At 50.1% G+C, this 15,852-nt stretch overlaps 1 protein-coding gene across 10 annotated transcripts in view; it reads right to left on the bottom strand.

Moving 5' to 3' along the window:
• FAM178B (family with sequence similarity 178 member B) overlaps window positions 1-15,852 on the bottom strand; it is a 115,702-nt gene that overhangs the window by 33,738 nt on the left and 66,112 nt on the right. For 9 of the 10 annotated variants that reach the window (XM_023251624.2, XM_006930055.4, XM_006930056.4 and 6 more), the window contains exons 9-12: window positions 12,131-12,245; window positions 5,563-5,656; window positions 5,105-5,281; window positions 4,735-4,832 (exon numbers count right to left, since the gene is read on the bottom strand). In XM_023251624.2, the coding sequence (XP_023107392.1) occupies window positions 4,735-4,832; window positions 5,105-5,281; window positions 5,563-5,656; window positions 12,131-12,245 (484 nt within the window). Of the gene's footprint in view, window positions 1-1,872; window positions 3,951-4,734; window positions 4,833-5,104; window positions 5,282-5,562; window positions 5,657-12,130; window positions 12,246-15,852 lie in introns of those variants that run through there. The other variant, XM_045054109.1, reaches the window with a different exon arrangement.

Raw genomic sequence — 15,852 nt, 5'->3', positions numbered from 1 at the left:
CTGAAATTTCGAGGGTTTTTGGACCTTGGCTGCCTCCTTCTAGAATGTTCTGGCCTTGCCCACCCACAGAGCCTGAATGTCTGTTTTCTCAGGTGAGAACTTCCTATGACACTCTTGATCTCTGAAGAATCCACCACGGGGCCGGGGCGGGGGGAGGGGGTGGGGCAGGGTTCAGAATGTCTGTTTTGGGTGGATGGAGTAAGGGAGAACAGGGGAAGGGGAGCTCGGAGGTGTAGCAGGAGCTGGAGGAGGGGGTGAAGGCAGAATTGCTGTTCTAAGGGAGGAGACGCATGAAGGCATGTATGTATTAAGGAACAGTCAGTAGAGAATAAAAAGTGAAAGGTATAGGAGTAAGAAGGGATAAGTAAAGAAGGTCTGGAAGGGATAGGACTGTTGGGGTCCTGACCATGGGAGGTGGGGTCGGGAGGAAAGGAAGGAGGTGAGTTGTGGGTCCACTAGGTGTGTGGGTGGAGAAGTCAGTGGAGAAAGAAGGGACGGTGCTGTTTGCTGGTGTTCAGAGGTTTCAGCAGCAGGAAGTGGTGATGTCTGGAATCTGCTGAGGGACCCATGGAGGCTGGCCAGCGATTCAGAGTGGGTCCTGGTTAGCCAGAAGGGGTCAGGGGCCAATGCAGGGATAGGACACATGAGGCAGCACACAGGAAGGGAGTCATGGTGGAACACGGCGCCCAGGACATGAAGGCAGCAGAGGCAGATGGACAGAGAGAATGAAGGGGTCTAGGACCTGCACCCGAGCTGGGGGTGGGAGGGTTGGGGGCTGGGGGTGGTGCAAGGGTGGGTGGGGGGACATAACACTCTACCATGGTACGGCCCTTGGCCCTACCCTGAGGGGAGCGAGCAGCATGGAAGATGAAGGGAAACAAGGAGGGTGTGGGGAAAGCTATGGTGTGCCTGCATGTGCTCTTATCCCCAGTGTTCAAAGACCTCAAGACTCTGAAGGCCACTTTCTCCCACGGCTCCTGCATTTAGCAGCCAGCTGCTACTTGCTGGTCAGAATCCGGCTGATCCGGCAGCCTGCTCAAGCTGGTTTCATCTTCCTTTCCACTTTGGAGGCCACAGTTAAGCAGCATACACAGGATATCTAATAAACATTCGCGGGTGGTGAAGGAGGTGGGTCCCAGAGCCTGTGTACAACAGCTTTCAGTGGACTGAAAGCAGCCCTTGGCCTCTGTCCTCCCCCTAAAAGGGCTGGCTCCTGGGAGTGTCTGCAGAAGTTTGCTCAGAACACATACTGGGGACACTGCACAGGAGCTGGAAGGGCAAGTCCCCTCCCCACAGCCCCCTGGAGCTACACCAGCGGGGCCACAGTCCCAAGACTGATGCTCCTCCAAGGGAAAGCCTTCCCATTGGCCCCATTTCAGATGGTTGGCTTCAGTATTTACTTTCATTTTTCATGGTTGAGCTCAACTCTCCTTAAATTTACAGTGCATCCCTGAAGTCTTGGTCAACAAGATGGGGGCGGGGGGCGAGGGGCGGGGTGGGGATGTGCATCACACAAATGTTGGTGACAGTTCTCACTTTGTGCTTAACCAGTCAGTAGGCTAAGAATGTGACAGAATGCGCAACAATACGCCCTCCTTCCTGGGGGTCAGTCTGGGCACCAAGCCCAGTGGGGCAGCCACCAGTGAGGGCAGAACAAGGCTGCCAGCAAGCTCCTGCAACATTGCCCCCACAGGGAGCAGGGGGTGAGGGGCGGGGGGCGGCTAACTAAAGACCACAGCCACGGTGTGGCTGTAAAGAAAAATTAGAAGCTCTTTCTGACCCAATTTGGAATGATTGCCAAAACATTAGTAGAAGTGAAAAGAAGGGCAGAGAGAACATGCACAGAAACACACACAAGAAATGGAGGCAGGCTGGGTGGCTGGTAGGGGCACATTTTAAACATGTGCTCTACAGTGCCTTTTGAATTTTATTCGGTTTGAAAGCTTTATCTATTTAGGAAAATAAGATAAAATTTCTAATTAAACAGATGACACCCATCCTGCTGATGAACCCTCTTTAGGAATTATCACCCTAGTTGATGTGTCTGTTTGAGAGGGAGGTGAGGTTGTTCCATTGTATTAACTCCTGACATTTAAGGAACACTGAGCAAAGGCCCTGGAGCTACAACAACACCCTGTAAAAGACACGGATTCCTGAAATCTGTTTGATTCAACTAATAGGTAAATGACATCATAAATTTAGGAGATGACGAAGGAAGTCTCCAGTCTGCTGCGAAAGGTGGATCATGAAGACATAAAGAAAAGTTGGCGTTGGCCTCACTGGCTCTTCAGGGGTGGAAAAAATCAAGTTAGAGCCCTGTCTCATACCTCCGAAAAATAGATTCCAGACGGGATTAAAAACCAATAGTAACAAAGTTAATGTAAGTATTGGGAGAAATATAACATAATATTTTTGTGATCCTGGGGTGGGGAAGGCCTTTCTTTTCAAGAAAGAAAGAAAGATTTAATTAGAATCAACCCTTTATATTATCCACATAACTTTTCTGTAAATCTAAATGTATTCTAAAATAAAATTAAAAAAAAAACTCCACAAACTTCAGGTCACTGAAAAATATCATGCACAAAGGTTTAAAAAGGACAATGTACAGCCTTAGGAGAAAATACAGTTCTGAAGCATATATAACAAACAATCATCAATGTTAATAAGAAGATTGATTACCTCATAGAAAAATGGGCAAGAAGCATCAAGATATAACTTACAATAAAAGAAACACAAAAGACCACTGGCAATCAGAGAAATAAAAATTAGAATCAGAGTATGACATTTTTCACTCACCAGATTGACTAAAACACACAAAACTGAGAATACACAGTGTAGAAACATGCATTTTCATGTCCGTTGGTGGTATTCTCAATTGATACAGCTTTTTTTGGAGGCCAAATTTTAAATGTATATACTTTAGGACTGCAATTTCACCTCAAAGAGTTCATTGTATAGAAATATCTGCACAGATGTACAAAGCTTGTACCCTGGATAAATATCCAGAATGGAGGACTGGTTGTGTGCGTACCATGAAATACTACATGGCTATTAAAAAGAATGAGGTTCATCACACACACACGTATATGTATGTAAACACACACATATGTGTGTGTGTATATATATATATATATATATATATATATATATATATATATGAAAGTGAGAAAAACAAGTACAAATAATATGGCCTGCTAGGAGCAAATGGGAAATTGGGAAATTGGGGCTGGACAACATGGGGCCCTGGAGGCATTTGGACTCCACTGTGCAAACAGGGGAGCAAGGTGAGGGAGAGACACAATAATCCCATGTATCCACAGAGAGGACTTTGAGAGATGAACACAGAAAATGCCACTACCACCATCCCGGTGACAGATGTGATAGGAAAACAGGAGCAGGTGGGACGGAGGTGGCTGTGACCCAGACACATACCTGTTCTCATGGAGCTGACACGGACAGGCAACCACAAACAAGGGTTTGGGATTTGGAGGGCAGAATGGACAGGATTTAGTGACGAACAGGGGTAACGAGCTGGGGATGAGAGAGACTTCCAGGACTACAATTTCTGACTTGTGCAATGCAGTGCACTAGCTGTTTGGGGTTGAGCAGGGAGGCTTAAGGCAGAGGTCAGCCTCCTGAGATCATATGGGAAAAAGTCCCATGTGTCTGGGCTTAATGCAAATGGCACCCACTGAGGCATTGCTCTAGTACTCACACCTACAGGCCTCAGAGAGAGCTTCTAGAAGCCCAGTTCTTTCAAATATAGAGCAACAACTTTCCTTTCAGGACTGTGGAGAGGCCTCCTCTCTTTCAACCAGATTCACAGGCAGGAGATCGAACTCTCCAACTCAGGATTGAATCTGAGCTGAGGAAGATGGCACTTGGCACTCGTCTGGGCCCTGGGGATGTGGGTCTGGATGAAATGCCAAGCCTGCTTCCTGAAGCCGCCCCTGAAGAGAGAGGTGCAGGGGGATGGCCCCAGTGGAGGGTTACTACAGAGGTGCCTATGAAGGCCGGGGGTCTTCCTGGCTCAGGGATGGGCAAGGAATACCCTGTGGCTGTAGCCTACAGTGGGGGGAAGGAAGGAGAGAAGAGACTGGGGCCAGGTCCAGAGAATGGGCCTCATTGCCCCGAGGGCTGAATTTGTTCACCTTGTTTGTTCACTCAAAAAAAAAAAAAGGATTTACAGAGTGCCGTAGGCTTGTCAGGCACTGTTTTAGATGCTGGATGATAAGAGCAGTGACTCCGCTAAGGGACTGCTCTCCTGGAGGTAACATAGAGGAGAGTCACCATAAATAAGGAACAAACAGTAGGAGAATGTCTGGCAGAAGGCCATGCTATGCATAAAATAAAGCAGAAAGATGAACTGAGAGTTTGGGAGAGGTGTGGGGGAGGGGTGATTAGGGGACTTCCTGCAGTGGAGGTCTGAGTGACTAGAAGGAACCCTCTACCAAGGATTGGGAGCAGCAGGCGGGCGCTGCAGTCGGAAGCTAATTGTATAAGGCAATTGTTTTGCTAATAAGATCATGTTAAGAAAATTAGGCTTTTTTTCCTTTCGTAATGAACTCATTAGTGAGCTGTATTTTTAGTTCTTTCTCCTGAGTTTTAGAGATTGGGCAGGAGGGGGAGGTTTGTTGGGACCGATGGGGAGGATTCTGGATCCCTACACCGGAGCCTGTTCCAGGGGAAGGGAGGAGTGTCAGAGGGAGGAGCCCGAGGTGGAGGAGCACCCACCTGCTCCGGGAGGTCACGTCCAGGAAGAACTGCACGAGCGCCAGCAGGTTGTGGTGGTGATCGGACACCTCGCTCAGGCTGCAGCACAGCTTCTGGAGCTGTGGGGATAGCAGGCATTAGGTGGGCTATGAGAGGGCCTGCCTTCCACCCTGACTTCCTCACCAGCCCACTCAGCAGGGAAGCCAGAAGTAAGATGTGGTCACAAAGGCCAGGGACTGGAGGGAGTATTCCCTGGCATCCTGGTGGCCTCCAAGCCTGCTATTCCCATTGAGTGTACTCTAGGGGCACTTTAATCCCTAGTGACAAGGCTATGTGAGGAGGCTCAGGACCTTAGAGAAGAGGCTAGGGCTTTGGCTTTGGCTCATGGTACCTTCCTTGGCCACTCATGGATGTTCTCAAGGAGCAGAAGCAGAAGCTGCTGAAGATCAGTCTTGGGCAGCAGGCGAAGCCCCACATCCAGGCCAACTCGGCACAGCAGCTCAATCAGGCCCAGGAGGTCCCCATCAGTGTAGGCCCCTGGCTGGGCTAGGGCACACAGAGCTAGGAACTGGAGAACGGAGAGAGTGCTAGGCCAGGGATGGCATCCCTGGGAGATGGGGCTGGGCAGGAGGGGATGGCATCATGAGCCCCTTGGCCATGCCAGGCAGGAGCTGAGGAAAACAAGCACCAACGCCCAAAGTCAAACCCCCCACGGTGTACTCAGGGGGCAGGCCCAGGCATAGGGGGCTGTGAGCCCTCCACAGCATCAGTCCTGGTGGCTGGCACAGTGCCTATAATACAACTGCTGAGTAGGTCTGGATGGTGAGCAGAAATGGGTGTGTAACTCACCTTGTAGATGTAGTTCAGGCTGACATCCAAGGCAATCTCCAGGGGGGCGTCCTGCTGCTCACTCCAGTTCAAGCTAGTGCTATTTTTAAGCACCCTAAGGTAAGACAAAAGCAAAGGGAAGGAGATGGGAGGAGGTGGGCACAAGGGGAGAACAGAGGCAGAGAGGGGGGCCTGCTGTTGCTCAAGAACAGAGAGCCCGTGCATGATCCTTTCAGCCTGGGACCCTGATGCCCTGTCTGTGTTGGTCATTTACTGCTACTAACAAATTATCCCAGAATACAGAGGCTCAAAAACAATACATATTTATCATGTTGTGCAGTTTCTGAGAGTCAAGAATCCAGAAGCAGCTTAGCTGGGTGGTTCTGGCTCTGGATTTCTTGGGAGGTTGCCCCCAAAATATTGGAGGTGGGCCTGCTGTCATGTTAGGCTGGAGTGGGCAGGAGGAGCTGCTTGCAAGCTCACTCCAAGTTCACTCATGTGCCCCAGGAGGCCCCCAGTTCCTTGCCACATGGGGCTCTCCACAGGGCTCCTCAACATGGCACCTGGTTGCCCCCAACTGAGTGATCTGAGAGAGAGGGGAATGCCAGAGACAGAAGCCGCAGTCTTTATAACCTAGTCTTGGAAGTGACATCCCATCACTTCTGCTGATGTCTATGGTCCACACAAGCCATCCAGACTCAGTGTGGGAATGAGCCACACCAGATCACGGGAGTCTGGCTCCCAACTGCTGCCACTCCAGCTGTGAGAAATAAGCCCACCAACCCAAATCAAAAGAGGAATGTGGAGACTTGGAGCACAGTGAAGTGAGGCTTTAATCAACGTTCTTGCAAGAGCGAGTGTTTGATGGACAGGCACACTCGGGGCAGTTACAGCAATTTATCTCCTAGCGTGCAAGTCCTTCCCCTGGTTCCTCATTGGCTGAGTACTACAGAGGTTACAGCCTTACCCAGACATCACCTATGCTCATGTAAGGTACAGAGTAGTCTGACTGGAACAAATGTACATTCCCTGAGGTGACACAGAGACTTTCAGTCCTCCTCCCTTTGTTCTTTGGTATATGCTCATTGCAAAGTCTGTGAAAATAAGCCCTCTAAATGGAGAGGGAAAGAACCAGGAAGTGAAGTGTCTAAGGGTTTGGGATCCATTGTGGGGGTGGGAGTGGGGGTGGGGGCTCATATATATTTCCAATTTGGTTGTAAACCTGTTAAGTAGACAGCACAGCTTTAATTTTGTATTTCTGAAAATGAATCATCTCTCTCAGATCGCCAGGCCTCCGGCTTTAGTTTTCTGGGACTTGGAGACCAGGATATCATACTCCATTGCCCCAAAAGAGTCTTCCTCAAAGAAGTTCTTTGTCCATACAGGTATGGTGACATTTTGCATGCATTAAGAAGTATACTACATTGTAGCTTATATGGGGACTAGTTTCCAAAGTCAGCAAGTAGTATGATGAAAGAATAAAAATTATCATTGAGAACTCCTCCAAAGGGGTTCACACTAACAGGCTGCCTACCAATAAGCCTAGCATGGCCAGTTTTCCTCTAGTGTGGAAACAAAGCTTGTTGAGCTGAGATGAAGTTAGAACTTAGGGTCATAAAAAACAAACAAACAAAAACAACACCACACACACACACACACACACACACACACACACACACCCCAAACCTCTTTAAAGACTAGAGTCATATTCAGGGTGACAAGGTCCTTACAGTGAGAGAGGCATCAATGGACAACAGAGTTGTACCACCTTTGCACAAACTTCCCCAGGCACATGCTCACTGGATAAAAATCAGAGCAAGATCACCTCACTGATTCTGTCTCTCTGGTCAAATGTATACTGTTAATTGCTGCATACTGTTGAGGTAAGCTTATGACCAGGCTCCCTGTGCTGTCTCATCTACTGCTCTACTCTTATTAACTGGTTGGCGTTCCTGATAACAGCAGGCTCTCCACAAATGAAGATACTGATGACAGCAACACTGTTGGCAATAACAGGCTCCAGTGTAGCCACCTGACCGCTGACAAAGAAAAAGCTCCATTCCTGCGTGCTCCAGTGAAAAGTCTCTGCTCTTCTTTTACTTGGCACTGGTGCTGCTTATTCAAAGCGAAGTAGGAGAATTCCATCTCTAGGTGCCCGGGAAATTGATGCCAACAAAACAAAGTTGAGGGGGTGGAGGGGAGGGTATGACTGCGCTTGGCCATTCTTCCAGATTTTAGCATTTATTAGGGCCAGAGAATGGGTGAGGCTGGTGTTTGCACATCTGGGCACCTGCTGGGCCTGTGTCAGTATATATAAGGGGTGCTCCGGTTTGCACCAGCCTGTGAGCATGCATGGGGTATGGAAGCATGAGTGGGAATGCTTTCAGACTTCCCAAAGGATGGAGGCAGGCACAGAATTGACCGTGACTCTGCTGAAGAGGAACGGGCTTTCAGACAGTCTGGTGCCACCAGAGGGAGGAGGAGTGTGGAAAACGTGAGCTGGGGAGGGAAGTGTGGCTGTGACAAGAACCCTCCCCAAGAGGGTTGGCGGACAGCCGGAGAGGGTGGCGGACAGCCTCGCGGTGTGTGCTCCAGCATTTCCTGTGCCACCTCTCCTTGGGAACAGCAGGCAACAGAATGGGGGTCCCTGTTCCCTGCCTTTCTGAGGTTCTGATGAACCGCTTGTCTGAAATGTCTGCATCTGTGACTGCTATACTGGGGGTGCAGCGCCGGCTAATCCCCAGGCCTCCATCCCCAGGCTCCCAGCAGGTGGCCACGGAGCACAGGCATTCACGGCCTGGCAAGCTCACTCCCCTCCTGAGTGGAGGGTCCCACAACTGGACTCCATGAACAAAGTGCTTCACCATCCTGCCCCTCCCTTCAGCCCTGACCCCCAGCCGGCAGGGTTAGAGCTCAGCCTGTGGCCAGGACCCAGGAGCTAGAGCTTGGGTCATGGCGATGCCGTTCTACACTTATTCAGTGATTGTAAGAGGGGCACGTCTTATGTACTCCAACATTCTCAGCAGGAGCATGGTAAAAGAGCCATAGGGGCATGGCTACCACTGTAACCAAGGGCTATCCTGAAAGTGCCCAGTGGTCAGGGTCCCACCATGCAGGCTGTGAGTAGCGTGCTCTCCCCTAGGCCTGTACTACTAAATCAAACTGGACCTGCTGTCCAGGCCTTATGGGCGAGGTCAATGCAGTAAAGGGAATTCGATGCTGAGCTAGCGGGAAGGGAGAGAGAAGTACATTTTACCTGGGTTGAATTACACTGTCTCAAGACGGCCAGCGACCAGCCTCCTGCACACTGGACAGGACGCTCTTTCAATGGATTAACCATCAATTAGTTACCCATTTGGCCTCTGCACCAGGCTGCCCTTTCAGAGAACTAAGTCGATGAAGGTTTCCAGTACCAGACTATGGTAGTTTGGTGACCAGTCCCGTGTATCTGACTGGGACTTTCAGATGGACTTTGTAACCTGGGGAGCAGCCTTGGAAAACCAGCCATTGCTACCAAGGACCTTCCCTGCCTTCCCAGGTGAGATTGGGGCACCTGACAAAGAGTGTCTGTACAGCCGGGTGGCACCAGCACCCTCAAACTCTTGCTTCTGCTTCCTGGTCAGTGTTCACGCTCTGGTCCCTCTTCTGCCCTTTTGCCCCCACAGATCCTCCTGATTCCTTCCTCCCCAGTCTTGTCATATGGTCCAATGGCAGAAGGACTATATCTTCCGAGAGGAAATCTTGAAGCATTCGAAGAGATGGTGATGGGTTTCAAGGAAATCTGAGATGAGGAATACATGGTGAAAGACCAGTCTTCCTCATAGTAACTAAAAAGACAGTCCAGTTGTGGGGCCATGTGCAGAGACATCCTAACCCCTCATTTCCAGTCTTGGCCACTACAGGGGCTCTGTGGGTGCCCTGGAGGAGCCCCAGAACATCTGTTCTGCTGGAGAGCCCTAGATTGGGACATCCCTGGAAGTCAACAGAACAGTATGTGATGTGGAGCCACTTGGCATGGGATGAGCCTGAGCTTGGTCAGGAACAGGATGAGGAGGACAATGGGGACAAGGCAGCCTGCCGTGATGTTCTTCTTGTGGCCCATGTGTCCATGAAGGGTGTCATACCTTTGGTGGAGGAGACTCCAGAACCTTCATAGTGCTTCCTGAATAGTCTAGAAGAGCTGTCTTCCAACCCTATGACTCCCAGAGCTTCCCCAACTGCAGCAGCCAACCAGCAACCCAGCTAACCCACCTGAGCATCTCTGCTACCCCACATCTTGGGGATGTCATTGGACGGGTCTCCAGGATGTGTCTATTTGCTTTTCAAAAGGAGGCTGTGTTCAGGCAGAAAATCCTCCCTAGGCTGAGTGGCTGGACAAGTGGTCCAGTCTGTTCTTATAGGGTCACAATAGGGAAATCACCCCTGAAGCCATTGGCCAGATCCTCAGGCCAGTTCTGAATCCTCTGTGGGGAAATGGTGCCAACAGTGTGAGGCCCAAGGAAAGAGGTAGGCTGTCCAAATGGTACATCGGGGAATGTGACCATGAAGCTCTGGCAACACTCTAGGACAACATGGCTTTGCCTTCCTCTTACCCAGGGCCAACTGCCTGGTAGTGCATGCTAGGGGTTTGTGTTCCCAAGCATTTGAGGTGGCAGATTTAAACAGCCACAGTTCTAATGCCCATCTGCCCCCTGTGGCCTCCAAAGTGGATGGATCTGTCCTGAAGCCGAAGGAGCAGGAAGCTGTCAAGCTCAGGGGGAAGGGAGAAGGGCGGGGGAGAAAGTGGCTCTTTGCAGAGTGTGTAGTAAGTTGGGTGGTTATATGCCTCCAGTGGCACCTCTCACTTTCCGAGTGGATACCAAGTGCTCATCACAACAGTTAGAAATAGCTCTTCTGAACTCTTCAGGTCCCCTAGGCCCTTCCCCCAACCTGCATTTGTTTTTCCAAGTGTAATTCTTTCCTCGACTCATTCTAGAAGGTGGTGTGATTGAAGCTCTGTGTCGGGGAAGAGGCAAGTGGCTTATTACACCAGATATGGAGCTCCACGGGAAGGGAGAGGGGCAGGAGCGAGGCAGGCTGGCACATGCGCAGGGTATTTATAGCAAAGCCAGTGTGGTTTGGTCTGGTTTGGTTTGGCAGACAATTACTAAACACAGTTGTGGAACAGGTTCTTAAGGAAGCTTGGGCCTTCCCCGAGTAGGAACACCCGCCAGCCTGCAACAGCAAAGGTAAGGGTCCCTGTACTTCCTGGGGCCAGAAGATTGTCACCAGGATGGTGGGGGCGGGCTTCCATGTAACATCTGATCCAGGGCTCTAAAAACCCTGTTACATGTTCTCAAAGAATTGTCAAGAAAAAGTTTGAATGTAATATAATCTGTAGAACAAGTTTATAATATGTAACACTTTTACAACCCAGACCTCATCACTGTGCACCCAACAATAGCCATTTATGTATTGTTAGGTCTCTGCTCCTAGAGAGCAGGGACAATGCCTATGCAAATTAGCATCCCCCAACCCAGATCAGCACACAAAGGGGGCACCCACAGAACAAAACTGGCCACTGTGGAAATTACATGTAAAATTGTGCCTTGCTGGCCATGGGTTGATATTAGGTAATGCGTCAAAATTGAGGCTTAGAGGTAGACCAGAGAGACTGGGACATGTCCTGGAAGAGGAGGGGCATTGAGGGCTCTGAGTCACCACGGGGCAGGAAGAGATGTCAGCTAAACCAGCAAGACTCATCTGTGCCTGCTTCTTCTCCCTGTGCCTCCCCCCTCCCCGCCTAGGCTGGGAGCAGGGTCATTTATCCAAACATTCACCATTTGCCATTCACGGTGTGATACTCATATCCACAGGTACTTGTGTGTGGTTTGTTCTATAATCCCTCAGACTCTGTTTCATCATGTGGGTTAGAGCCTGAGTTTGGGAATTTTTTTTAACTCCCCCCCCACAAATGCACATAATTTTATATAATAATCAGAGGAAATCTTTCCTCTTTTTTTTTCCCTAAATGTTCATCTATTTTTGAGAGAGACAGCGTGTGCCCAAGTGCACGGATGGAGAAGGGGCAGAAAGCTAGGGGGAGAGAGAGAGAATCCCAAGCAGGCTCCACACTCAGCATAAAGTCTGATGTAGGCCTTGAACCCATGAACTGTAAGATCATGACCTGAGCCAAAGCTTAACCAACTGAGCCACCCAGGTACCTCACCTTTTTCTAACTTATAAATGCTCATGGAACAGAGGATGCCACAAACAGTAATGAAATGGATAGTTTTGTACGATGAATGGCCCATTACGTTGTATTACCTTTACAGAATAGGAAATACTTTATGATTAATTTTTTCTTCCCTTCCCATCTCCTCAGAATAGGAAATACTTCAATATTTCCTAACATGAATAAATGTTCAAAAGAACGGATCTCTCTTTTTTTTTGGGTAATATTTGTTGTTTGTTTTAAACATTTTAACTGAGGTGTAACTGATATGGAAAAACCTGCACATATTGAATGTATCCAAATTGACAGGTTTGAAGTGAGTTCCCCAGCTGCTGAACAAATGAGAAAGGACAGTGAGGAAAGGACAGTACTCACCTCCCACTGTGCTGACGGGGCTCACGCAGGCCCAGAGCAGGGCTATGGGCTCCCAGGCTGTGAAACACCTCCGTGACCTCTTGCAGGGAGGGGCACCACCAGTGCTTGTCTCCATCTGTCAGGCCAAGGGAGAGCAGAGGGTTAGTTAGGGAGGGCAGAGGAGGACAGGCACATGACTCCCAAGGGAGGGCTGGGCATGACAGCCCCTGGCCCAAGGGGACCGTGTTTTCATTCTCTGGCACCACAGGTGTTTTCTGGAGGAATCAAGCAACCAGCAGTTTTGAGACATCCGAGGGAGCTTTGGGAACCTGGCTGTTCATGTTCTCCTGTCTTCAAGCTCTAGCCACCTTCAAGTGAACGGGCTCCATCAGAGCGCTGAGCTGCCCAGAGCTGAGTCAGATGAAGACACCTAAACCAGAGGCCTCAAAACTGCCAGATGCGGAAGACATGAGAGTCTCTGCTGCCCCAGGACCTCTGCCACTAAGGGCTCAGGCCAGCTCTGAACCTCCTGCTGACTCGACACTGCCCTTGCTGCAACATGTGGGTGTTCCCAGGTCCACCATTCCAGCCGAGGGCACTCCCCGCAGCCTGGGAGGTGTCTTCGAAGCCAGCTGGAGCTCAAAGTACCATTCTCTCTCCACTGGTGTAACAAAACATGAATGATAATCTGGCCACACTAACACAGAGGGAAAAACCTTATGTACCCAGGGGCTCTTCTTCAGTCAGACTACTTAAGGGCATTTTCAGAACCAGGAAGCTAGAAAAACAAAAGACAACATGGAGGATGGTATTTCCCAAAGATGGCTGCAAGACTATCTCCTTCCCACGCACTCTTCTGCATGGTGACCTCTCCACACCCCACCAAGAGGTGGAGTTCAGGTCCCCGCACTATCAGCCCTCTATGTTATCTTATTTATTATTTTGTTTCTTGTCTGTCTCTCCCTATTTGAATATAAATGCCCCCCCACCCCTGCACCCTGCACATCTAGTGCCTAGAGGAGGGGTTGGTGGGTGGGGAAGCTGAACGGAGAGAATCCTAAACAAACCTGACTGAGTAGTACCTGAATAAGAGGGAACCTGAAGACCAGTCCCAAGATAAACTGCCAGTGTCAAGAACCTTGACAAACATTGAATTTGACAGCAGGTGATGTGTCAGAATCAGGAACTTGGAAACTAGGCTAGAAGCGCATTAGTAGCATATGCTTGACCCTTTGCCATTCTGGGGGTGAGAGTTCCCTCTGAGAAGCCCACCTCAGTGGATCCCCCATGGGCTAGAACTGTGCCAGGTGCCCAAAATAAAAAGGTGGCTGGATGGAGACCTTGACTTCAGGGAGTTCACAGCCTAGGAGGGAGGGGAGCCAGGCAGATAAGTAAACACAAGGGAATGTGCTCAAAACCAACTGAAGCAGATGGAAGGTGCAGAGCCTGCTCAGAGGGGGAGTTGACTGGAGGTGGGGGGAGTGGGGAAGGTGAGGAATAAGGCACAGGTAATGGGAAAGGAAACATGCACCCAGCAAAGGGACAGAAATGACAAAGGCAGAGAGACACATGAAATAGCATGGCATGTCCAGTAACTCAAGGCAAGAAACAGAGCATCCTAAACTCCTTATGAAGCTCTGGCAAGAGTCTGGTATGGCTGCAGAGCCAGAAGCTGGGGGAATGGCCGGCAGAGGGTCTCTGAATCCCGTCCAAGGACATCTCTTCTGCTGGCATCGGGTGTCTCTCTCTCTGGAAATGTATATGGGTCAGGGCTCACCCAACAAGTAATTAGACTCTTGGAGGAGGAAAAACTTTCTTGTTTGTTTTTTTTCCTCTCGGGCAACTTAACAAGTAAGAGTAATGATACCCCTTGCCCGCTGCACAAACGAGCTGGGAAGAATGAAGCCTGCAAAACACAATGAGATTCCACTAGAGAGAGAGAGCTGTTTACTAGGGCCCTTGGGGGACTGTGCACGTACACACACGCATGTGTGGGCAGGCCAATGAACTTTCCAGGCATGTGCAAAGAGAATCAACCTCCTTGAGGCCCTGGAGGCCCAGCTGGGCGGGAACAGCCCGCCAGCAGTGTAGCACCCCAAAGGGTGCTGTGCACGGCCACCCTCTCACCCCTCTTTGGCCGGTGCAGGTGTATCAGCTGCTTTAAGACTCCTTGGGAACAGCAGTGCAGGTGCCGCCAGCTTCAAACCTGAAGCCGGCTACTGTCCCCCTTCCCTACCCCACCCAGTAATTACTCCACACCACAGCTTGACCCAGGCTGATGTGTCAGGAGCGGTTTTAGAGCAAGGGGCCTGGATGCCTCGGGATAAACCAATCAACAGCCCTGGAAATTGGTTAAGCGACGACAGGCGCCCAAGAGCCCATAATTAACACTGCTTATAAGTAGGCCATGCGCTCAGCTTTTCCTGAGCACTGTTTGTCCCGAGTGGGGGTTTTCCGGAGAGCTGACACAGAAGAAAACTCAGACACAAGGCTCCAGCTCCCTAACTCAGTTTCTCCACACCCACACCACAGTCGTTTGAGGTGACTCCCCCAGGGAGCATCGGGGCCCTGTGCCTTTTTAAATGCCATGGCTAACAGCCCTGAGCATCTGGGCTCTGTTTAGAGACTGTGAGTCTGAAAGCATCCCTTTAGGTGGTTCTCCTGGGATGGAACTGATGCTTCGGGGGAAGGCAGGGGAAGAGAAGCACTGGGCCTAAAATAAAAGTGACTTTTCCATCTGTGCCTCAGAAGAAGTGTTGCTTCACGTAACACCACCGCCTCTGTTCTCCTGGCACCAGTTACAGGGAATGGGAAAACCACATACATCCCAAGAAGCTCCTCGGCTCGACGTGCTGGCCCCAGCAGCTCCCCTCCCTAGGCTTCTGTCACAGCTTCTCACCCACCAGCTCCCATCTTGGGCCTTAATGGTCTGATACAGGGCACAGGGTCCAGGGGGATCTGGTCTTTCTCTCCCTCTCTGCGTCCTCCAAGTTGAATTGCTAACGAATATTCTGGGGTGGCTACCTTGAGAGGGCCAACCATGTGTCTGGGTCCTGATTCCCTGACACCATCTTAGAGACCCTACAATTCTCCAGGAACCTCAATGGGGGGTGCTGGTTCCTAATGGAAAGTAGGATACTGACCCATCAGACTGAGCCCAGATCCCAACTGGAGTGTGAGACTCACAGCATTTAGGGGAGGCTTACAATCTATTAAAAAACAATCCAGGGGCGCCTGGGGGGCTCAGTTGATTAAGCGTTTGCTCTTGGTTTTGGCTCAGGTCAGAATCTCACAGTTTGCCAATTTGAGCCCCCTCAGGCTCTGCGCTGATGGCTCAGAGCCTGCTTGGGATTCTGTCTATCCCTCTTTGCCCCTCCATCCTTCCTTCTCTCTCTCTCTCTCTCTCTCTCTCTCTCTCTCTCTCTCTCTCTCTGTCAAAAATAAATAAATAAACTTAAAAAAACTTAAACCCCTTCCCTCCGCCCTGCTCAATCCAACCAAGTAAATTTAAGGATCGAATTGGCTTTATGAACCAGTGATTCATGAACCAGGCAGCACCCCACCTCTCAGGCAGAGAGGTTTTCCAAGGAGTTTACAAAATGGCAGGTTTTATAGGAAGGAGGGTGGGGCAAGAAAGTTGTTAGCAAAAGAAAAGAAAGGATTATTCCAAGCAAGGTCACCTTCCTTCAGTGGGAAAGGGCAGGCGGTCTTATAATACAGACAGATTACCTCAGGAGTGCCTA

Source organism: Felis catus, chromosome A3 (genome assembly GCF_018350175.1).
Source record: "Felis catus isolate Fca126 chromosome A3, F.catus_Fca126_mat1.0, whole genome shotgun sequence".
Classification (NCBI taxonomy): Eukaryota; Metazoa; Chordata; class Mammalia; order Carnivora; family Felidae; genus Felis; species Felis catus.
The sequence above is the reverse complement of the archived record's forward strand: the minus strand, read 5'-3'. Positions and strand labels throughout refer to the sequence as shown.